Source organism: Otolemur garnettii, unplaced genomic scaffold (genome assembly GCF_000181295.1).
Source record: "Otolemur garnettii isolate 467f Iridium unplaced genomic scaffold, OtoGar3 scaffold00005, whole genome shotgun sequence".
Taxonomy (NCBI): domain Eukaryota; kingdom Metazoa; phylum Chordata; class Mammalia; order Primates; family Galagidae; genus Otolemur; species Otolemur garnettii.
Window position 1 is genome coordinate 748608 of NW_003852400.1, and position 9501 is coordinate 758108.

General features: G+C 37.6%; 1 protein-coding gene across 4 annotated transcripts in view; it reads left to right on the forward strand.

Moving 5' to 3' along the window:
- NRCAM (neuronal cell adhesion molecule) overlaps positions 1 to 9501 on the forward strand; it is an 88035-nt gene that overhangs the window by 45160 nt on the left and 33374 nt on the right. For 3 of the 4 annotated variants that reach the window (XM_012811259.1, XM_012811266.1, XM_012811275.2), the window contains 6 exons: positions 473 to 639; positions 734 to 881; positions 4212 to 4336; positions 4785 to 4814; positions 6241 to 6342; positions 9396 to 9498. In XM_012811259.1, coding sequence (XP_012666713.1) covers positions 473 to 639; positions 734 to 881; positions 4212 to 4336; positions 4785 to 4814; positions 6241 to 6342; positions 9396 to 9498 — 675 coding nt within the window. The remainder of the gene's footprint in view (positions 1 to 472; positions 640 to 733; positions 882 to 4211; positions 4337 to 4784; positions 4815 to 6240; positions 6343 to 9395; positions 9499 to 9501) is intronic. The other variant, XM_012811272.1, reaches the window with a different exon arrangement.

The following is a 9501-nucleotide window of genomic DNA, read 5'->3' on the forward strand; positions in this document are numbered from 1 at the left end:
CATACATGCTATTTTGTTCCTCCCCTGAATATTTTCCTACTCATACTTTCAAAAGCATAAACCTTGTACCCTTGAAATCAAAATTTCTTTAGAACTGTAGCCTGCAGAGTTATAAATACATCACAGTTGAGGGGATCAAAATATCAGTCGTCATTCTGCCTATTTTATTAACTATTTAAAGATAAAATAGGTAATAATGGATTTATTAAATTATAGATCTCTCATAATAAAACATTACAATTTAAACAGAACCAGCCTGATTCTACCAACACCATGTATTGTTGAATTCTCTAGTTTTAGGTCTTGTCTTTGCATTTAGCTCCCTGACCTACAGGCAGGCAGTGTGCAAATTCCAAATGTCTCTGGACTGACAATTTAACATAGACCACGGTAGCTTGAATGTAGCATTTTATGTCTAACTTTCAATTAGGATGTGTTTTGAATTCTCGTTGTGATCATTTCTATTATGAAGGTTTAAAGGAACTAAAGGAAGCGCTCTTCGTGAAGATATTTATATTTTACATGAAAATGGAACTTTAGAAATTCCTGTGGCCCAAAAGGACAGTACGGGAACTTATACGTGTGTTGCAAGGAATAAATTAGGGATGGCAAAGAATGAAGTTCACTTAGAAATCAAAGGTAAGGTAGAGGTTAATAATTTTTTTCAAGCATTATGGGACTTTAAGCAAATTCTCTAGCTTTGCCAATGGATAACAATAACTTTAAATTTCAGATCCAACAAGGATCATTAAACAGCCTGAATATGCAGTTGTGCAAAGAGGGAGCACAGTGTCCTTTGAGTGCAAAGTGAAACATGATCATACTTTAACCCTCACCGTCACATGGCTGAAGGACAACGGTGAGCTGCCTGATGATGACAGGTATTTAAAGATGATTTATTTCCTTTCCCTTTAAGCTGATCTTGAACTAAAGGTCTGTTGTATAATGATTTAATGCTGATGTTTTTAGTTTCTGAAGCCTGCTGTCTCCAAAATAAAGAGTTATGCATTTTCCCCCTACTGTAAACTATTTGGGCTTGAAAAGGTATCAAGTGATTGAAATAGGACACTGAGAATGTTTATCTTTGTGTGTTGGTCTCCCCGTATAATTTGGGGTGGGAAAAGCCCTTCAGACCTTGGACAATATCCATTGTTTTGTACCTTAAATAGTGAAGCCTCAACAGATGTTTTCATTACTCTTCTACAAACAGACAGAAATATGATCTCTTTAATCACCAGGGAGCATTCAAATCCTTATCAGTATTTTTAAAATCACTAGTTCTTTTCCCCAAATTTTAAGGGATAATAAGTGTTTTAGGTTACATGGATTGTTTTTGTACTGCTTGAGATCCAGCTGTCGGTGTGCCCATCACCCAAATAATGTCCATGATACCCATTGGGTATGTTTTTTCCCCTCCTTTCCTCTATCCTACCCCCTGGTTGATTTCCACTGAGTTTTACTTCCCTCTGTGCACAAATGTGCTCATCAGTTAGTTCTAATTTAATAATAACTGCTTGTGTTTGTTTTACCATTCTTTAGATATCTCACTTAGGAGAATGGTCTCCAGTTCCATCCAGATTGTTGCAGAGTTATTAATTCATCTCTTTTATGTCTGAGTAGTACTCCATGGTATACATATACCAAATTTTATTAATTCACTCATGTATTGCTAGGCGCTCCACATCTTTGCAATTGTGAATTGTGCTATAATAAACATTTGAGTGCAGGTGTCTTTTTGGTGAAAAACTTTTCTTTTGGGTAAATACCAATAGTGCAATTGCTGGATCAATGTTAAGTCTTTTGGTTCTTTGAGGAATCTCCATATTGTTTTCCATAGAGGTTGTACTAATTTACAGTCCTACCAACATCCCTTTCTCTCTGCATCCATTTTGGAGTGGGGACTTTTTAATAAAACCCTTTCTGCCTAGGGTAAGGTGATATATCTCATTGTGGTTTTAATTTGCATTTCCCTAAAGATTAGTGATGTTGAGCATTTTCTCATATCTTTGTTAGCCATTTGTCTTTCTTCTTTTGGGAATCTCCTGTTCATATCTTTCGCCCACTGGTTTTTTTTTGTTTGTTTGTTTGTTTTACTGATTTGCTTGAGTTATTTGTAAATTCTAGTTTTTAGTCCTTCATTACATATAGAGCTTGCGAATATTTTCTCACATGCTGTAGGTTGTCTTTTTGCTCTGTTGATTGTTTCTTTAACTGTGCAGAAATTTCTTAGTTTAATCAAATCCCATTTATTTATTTTTGTGTTGCCATGATTACCACTGGGGTCTTAGTCAAATTCTTTGCCTAAGCCAATATCTAGAACAGTTTTTCCTACATTTTCCTCTAGAATTCTTGTGGTTTCATGCCTTAGATCTTATATCCATCTTGAATTAATTTTTGTGAATGGTGAGAGGTAGAGGTCCTGTTTCATTCTTCTACATGTGTCTATACAATTTTCCCAGCACCATTTATTGAATAAGACTTCTTTTCCCCAGTATATGTTGTTTTCTGCTCACCTCCTTAGTTAAGTATATTCCTAGATATTTTCTTTTCTTTCTAGCTGTTATAAATGGTATTGAGTTTCTGGTTTGACTCTTGCTTTGACTGTTATTAGAGTACTGTATCCTGAGAATTTACTGACTTTATTTGTCAATTCCAGACGACTCTTGATAGAATCTTTGGGGGGTTTCTAAATACTAGATCATATCATCAGCAAAAAGAGATAGTTTGACCTCCTCTTTCCCAATTTGGATACCCTTAATATTCTTCTCTTACCAGATTGTCCCAGCTAAGACTTGCAAAGAGATAGTTTGACCTCCTCTTTCCCAATTTGGATACCCTTTAATATTCTTCTTTTGCCAGATTGTCCCAGCTAAGACTTGCAGTACTATGTTGAATAGAAGTGGTTAGTGAGGATCCTTGTCTTGTTCTGATTTTTATTTGCATAGGGAGTCTTCTTTTCATTTTATCTAAAGCTGGTGGAAAGGCAAGGAAAAACAAAAACAAAAATATATAAAACATTTAAAAGGGCTTTAAAGGGCAGTGCCTGTGGCTCAAAGGAGTAGGGCACTGGCCCCATATACCAGAGGTGGTGGGTTCAAACTCAGCCCCGGCTAAAAACTGAAAAAAGGCGGGGGGGGGGCTTTAAAGAGTTACAGTCCATTAGCTTGGAATGGAAGAAAGATCATGCCATTTTCCAACTGAGGCCTTCAATTTGCCATAGTAAATAATAGGGTTGAATTTGTGAATTTTAACGATCAAAGTGCCTAAAGATATCCTTCCCTATTAAAGGAAATGTTGCATTCTGGTGGAAATGGTATCTGTGATTCTCTGGGATCTGACCGAAAGCTTGGTCCTCAAATGGTGCCCTATTGCTTATTAATGGCCCCAACAGAGCTTTGTGGCCTTCTCTTCTGTGTCCCCAGAGTTTCCATCCAGTTTTCTACTTCAGCTAGTCAGGGGTGTATGTATGTGTGTGTGTGTGTGTGTGTGTGTGTGTATGTGCACACACGTGCAAGCTGAGTGGATAAAGATGAGATGGGAATGTGTGAACTGACCATCAGATTAAGTTAGCTAAGGCTTTAACTTGAAAATTACCTGAGAAGACAGTTTATAATTTATTCAGCTTCATTAAAACCATACATGAATCCTCCATATGTTGATTTTTTGACTCACTAAGCAATTTTTCATACCCCCAAGTAACCTTGAGAAATCAACTCCTAGTGGAGATTGCTATCTAAATCTTCCTGTTTCTAGTGATCAAACAGTTTCTATTCTTTGCATTGATTATACTTTCTCCTATGAGAGCTTTTGCATGTGGCAAAAAGGACAAAAAATTTCTGTAGTAAATAATGAAGTATTTATAATATATGCTCTGATAGAAACAGAGCTGAATGGTTTTCTACTGGTAAGGATAACCGAAGCAGCCCTCCAACCTCTGAACTCCCCTGGGGACTCTTCGGGCCTTCCAAAGGCCTGCTTGAAAACCATGGCACCAGGTGAAATATCTCTCTAGTCCAAGATTCCAATTCATTCTAATTGTTTTTCAACTTTGTTATTAAAATGATACATATTATATATAATTTTTGCTCTAATTTTCTGAAACCATCATCTATCTCTTTTATCAAATTCACAGTTTCTTTCATGCCAATAAAGCAATTATAGGGTGTGGCTGCACATACATTTCAGCTTCTCTGCATGTGTTATCCTGACAGGTTCACTATCGAAAAAGATCATTTGGTGATAGCAGATGTCACTGATGATGACAGTGGGACCTACACGTGTGTGGCCAACACCACTCTGGACAATGTTTCTGCCAGTGCTGTGCTAAGCGTTGTTGGTAAGAATGAGAACAAATGCAACCCAACTGACTTCCCTGTGTCAGGTTGGAAAAAAAAGAAAAATTGCAAATTTTAAAAACTTGCTTGTCAATACCCAGGAGTGAGTTAATTCCCATGTTTTCTCCTTTGAAAGATGCCTTTGAGGCAATAATTTCAATATACATATACTCTATAGCCACACTGGGGGGAAATGGTAAATATATATGCATTAGTGATATTATTTATTAAAAAGTTGGGGAAAAATGTTTTTAAATCTACTTTTCTTTAAAATTGAAGGGTTTTCCCCCTAAGTTGTTACTGCATGTTTATTAAAACCATGTCTCACAGCTAATCATAAGCCTTAATTTTATAATCACAAATCATGTACAGTCTTTGTCTTCTTGTGCTGTCTTATATCTTTCCATTACTAATTTTGATTAAAATCCTTTATATTAATGTCCTTTCTAGCTCCTACTCCAACTCCAGCTCCCGTTTACGGTAAACTAATAAAAATCTTCTTTCTCTATTTTCTGTCCATTTCATATTTGCAAAAAACAATTTCCTTACTTTCTTTTCTCTATCACGTCATTTTGTTTCTGTGTGGAAAGGGCTCCTTCCCTTGTTACGTGTGTCACTCATTCACTGCAAGAATCATTTCTTCATTGTACCCCTAGAATGTTTCACTGAGTTTATTGCCAGTTGTTTCTAAATATTTCACGTGCGATTATAAAATCATTTCATTTGCTAAAAGTCCCTTTTGGAAACAATTTCTTTTAAAAGTAGCATAGTACTTTTTCAAAAGCAGTCAGCCACCTTTTACAGAATTAGGAAGCTTTTTCTAATATTACTCCACAAATTATTTTCACATCAATGTATTAAAAGTTGCTTTGAGATTCTATATACAGGAAAAAACTGAGTGTTTAGAACATTTGACTTTCATATCAGAATAAACTAACTCATTATGTTTAAATGAAATATAAATCATTAGGGAAATACCAAAAGGAGGGACAGGCTTCTCCAAATTGGGAAAATAATCAGAAATTATTTTCAGAAATATTTTTGCTTAGAGAACCCCATCTTCATTCAGGACACAAATACAAAAATTAATTTTATGGTATATTCTCAGCTGGATTTCACATAATATCATCAGCCATCCTGTATAAGACCTGTTCTTCGCAGACATTTACTGCTTCATTATTGATAAGGGAAAAAAATCATATATTTATATTCAAAAGCCTGAGTTACTCCCAGGACCCAGGCCAGATAAAGACCAAGGGGAGAACATTAATTCTCTGGATCTCAGAAGCAACATCAGAAAAGGCAGACTTGCTTCTAGGACACATTTGTCCAACAGGTTTCTGTATACTATTGTCCTCTGGGAGTAAAGCCTGCCCCACTTGCTGAGAGCTACCTGCATAGCATTTATATTCTTTCAAGAATATAAATATTGTTTAGGCACCCCCATATCTTACCATTCAGCATGTTTCAGAAAGCACATTTGAATCTTCTTTAAACAGTATGTTTTATTCACCAGCATTTGGTTTTCAGTATTTGCTATTTCTATTTCCCTATGTTAGAAACTAAGCTTTGGTACTATTGTCCACATTTGTGCTCATTCATGTTTGTAAGGAGACTCACACTGAGAGTGCTGATGAACCATCCAATGTCTGCTTCACTGGATTTGGTTACAGATGATTCAGTTTCCTTTGAAAAACAGAGAGCAGAACTCATTAACCGGCTATTTGGGGGTGTGCTCATGCGTTCCCAGCAACCTCAGTTGTTTGCATTTTGTTTCAGCTGCATGCTCATTGACCATTAAGTGTGCTGTGTCTCTAAGATAGCTACCTGTGAATGGTATCTCCAATAAAGGAGAACCTTTGAAGGACAGATGGTTAACTGTGACGTGTGTGTCTTTGGTCTACAGATGTCCCGAATCCTCCTTTTGATTTAGAATTGACAAATCAACTTGACAAAAGTGTTCAGCTGTCATGGACCCCAGGCGATGACAACAATAGTCCCATTACAAGTATGTGGGATTCTCTGATTTATTACTGATAAACTTAATGGCCATTTTTAAAGCACTGTAGAATATGCAAAAATATTATAATAGGATAAAAATATTTATGTATGGCCCTCATCATTGGAGATAGAATTATTCCTGGTTATGGGACACTAATTAAAAGCTGAAACTGTCAGCTAAGTAGATACCCTGTTGTTTGTGTTTAGGATCCATTAGAATCACCATAAATACCTATCATGTTAGGAAGACACATCTTAAGTTAGTAGTTCATTTTGCCCATTACTTCTATGAGAAAAGGTAGTGGGGGGCAGGTGCTAAAAGGCCTGTGTACATACTAGGAAATCAAGACATGGTGAGTAAAGTGACTTTCACAGTTGGTGACAGAGGCAGATACCTCCAGCAGGTCCATAAACTCACAACTTAGGTCTCTTTGTTCCCACTAGCCCTGCTGCAAAGTGCCTTCTACAGTATCAACTCCTCACCTTGGTGACATAAACCTAGGGAGTAAAATCAGATGAGGGACCATCCCATAAGGATACTGGAGGAGCTTAATAAATTAGAATATAGGTGAGCTTAGAAGTTTCATTGTTAAGCTGAAGAGATACTTAAAAGGAAGACATAATTAGGTCACAAGCCTGAAATACATTATTACCTTCAGGTGTAAACTTCAGGAATACTGAAATCCTTTCTAATGACTACCTAAGATGATTCTGAAATGACAGGTGTATTGATTTCTTGTACCTACTAGTAAAACAGAATATATCCAGTAAATTCAACAGAAGCTTCCTCTCTACCCTATGTTGTTCCAAGGTGCTCTTTTCTCTACTGAGTTTTCAGTGTCCTCAGTCAGAACACACATTGTCCTCCAGCAAGTTCAGTACATTAGCCAGAGTTAGGATGCTTGGAGCCTCTTTTTACCTGTGTTCAAATGATTCCATTAGAGTTCAAAGCATTTCTACTTTTTGATTCACTCCACAGATATTTATTAAGTGCCTGCTTCATGTCAGGCATTGTTCTAAAATGAAACAGTCAAAAATCTCTGCCCTTATGGAGCTTATGTTTTAGATGAGGGCACAAGTGAGATTAAACTAGTAATATATATTACATTACTGTGTACAATATCATTATACATGTGTGTACATACATTATCCACGTATACATACAAACACAGACACAGGGCCCAGATCTATCTTCAGGAGAGAACCTGCTGAAAAGAGTGTTAGCAGGAGAAGTGGCCTCCACCTGCCACACCTTCTCTAAGGGTCACTGCAGGGTTCCTGTGAAGGCACATTCTTGGGCTGCTCCAGGGACTGGGTTTGGCAAGGGTCCTAGAGCTCAGCCACACCTGATGCAGAACTCTTCTCATGGGCAGATTTCCCCTGGGGCTCCTCGTTGACCTGACAGAGACCATCTCAGCGCTAGACCACAGTCTGAGACTCTCCCTAGCCACTGAGCCTTCCTTCCTCCTCCCGTAACGGGTGTCAGGCCAGCACTGTGCTCTGAAGGTCTTTCCTGCCTAGTCCCTCTTCCTCTCCCTTTTTCTTCCATGGGCATTTCCACAAATGGATCTCTTCCACTTCTTATTCTGTCTCAGCACTTGCTTTCTAGAGGACTCAAATACATATATCTATACACAGGGTTTTGTGTGTGTGTGTGTTTAGGCCACCCAGAAAACAAATCAGGAAGAAAGATGGGAGAGCTAGGTGTCTAATTATGAATCAGGAGGTCAGGAAAGGCCACATTAAGAAAATAACATTTGAATGTGTTCATCAAGACAGGGGTAGGAGCTGGTCACAGTATCTCATGCCTGTAACCCAGCACCTTGGGAGGCTGAGGTGGGAGTATCTCCTAAGGTCAGGAATTCAAGACCAGCCTGGGCAATATAGTGAAGTGAGACCCTGTCTCTAAAAAATAAAAAAAAACAAAAACAAAGACAGGAGTAGAAAGGTCATCCATTTATGAGATTGGAGATCACTGACAAATGAATATAGATTAAAAGAACTCCAAGGACTTAGCTTTGGACCACTACAAGATGTATAATATTTCTAGTTTCATAGTTCATATCATGGTACCTGGAACATAGCAGGTAATCAATGAATGTCTAAATACCTATGCTTTTACAAGAGTCAAAGTATATCCACCAAATTTTAGTAGCTGTAGAAGGTATGCACTGAAAGGTGTATCTTCCTCCCCCTGCCAACTTCCACCTTCTCTGGCCACATATGTATTATCAGTGTGTATCTTCTGAGAAGTAATGCATGAACTTGTAAGTGAATATGTATGTATATCTGTTACGGCAATTTATCTTATTTTCCAGTACACACTCTTCTATATGCTGCTTGGTTTCACTTACCAACGCATTTTAGAAATCCTGTCATTTCAGCGGCCCCATTCCATTTCATCAGCTGCAGAGTGTTCCATTGTTTGGATCTACCATAATTTGTTCAATCGGTGTCCTAGTGGACATTTAAGTCGTTAGAATCGCAAACAGCACTGCAATGTGCTGTTTCATATCTTTAAGACGCGTGTGAGCACATTCATTCAAGATTAATAACTGGAGGTACATTTCTCAAAGGTTATGTGCATTAAATATTGTTAGGTTTTAAAGATTGTCCTCTACAGAAGTCATACCAATTGACGCTTCTGAGAATGCTTGCTTCCCCGTGTCAGAGTCAGCAAAGTGTGTTAAACCTTTGATTGCTGCCATTCTGTTTAATGGAATATGACATCTCACTGTATTTAATTTCTCCTATTAGAAAAAATTGACCATCTTTTCATAGATTTAAACTTTTTTAAGGGATATATGGATCAATTCTGAAGAGTTTTAAATAACTAAACTCAGAATACTGGAGAAAGAATCCCAAATATTATTGAGTGTGCTAAGCACTGAGGATAAGAAGTCTGAAATCAAAATACGTTAATGAGACTTCTGTTGAAAGTAAAATAATCCATGCCTGACTGCTCTTGTTAGATCACCCTATTAGTTATCACTGGGAACCGACCCTTGGGTTGACGAAATTCCCTCTCTTGGATTTGGTGTGTTTACATGTTGTGGCCAGAATTCATCATTGAATATGAAGATACAATGCATGGGGCAGGGGTGTGGCACCACCACACTGAAGTTCCCGGAACGCAGACCACAGCCCAGCTGAAGCTGTCTCCGTA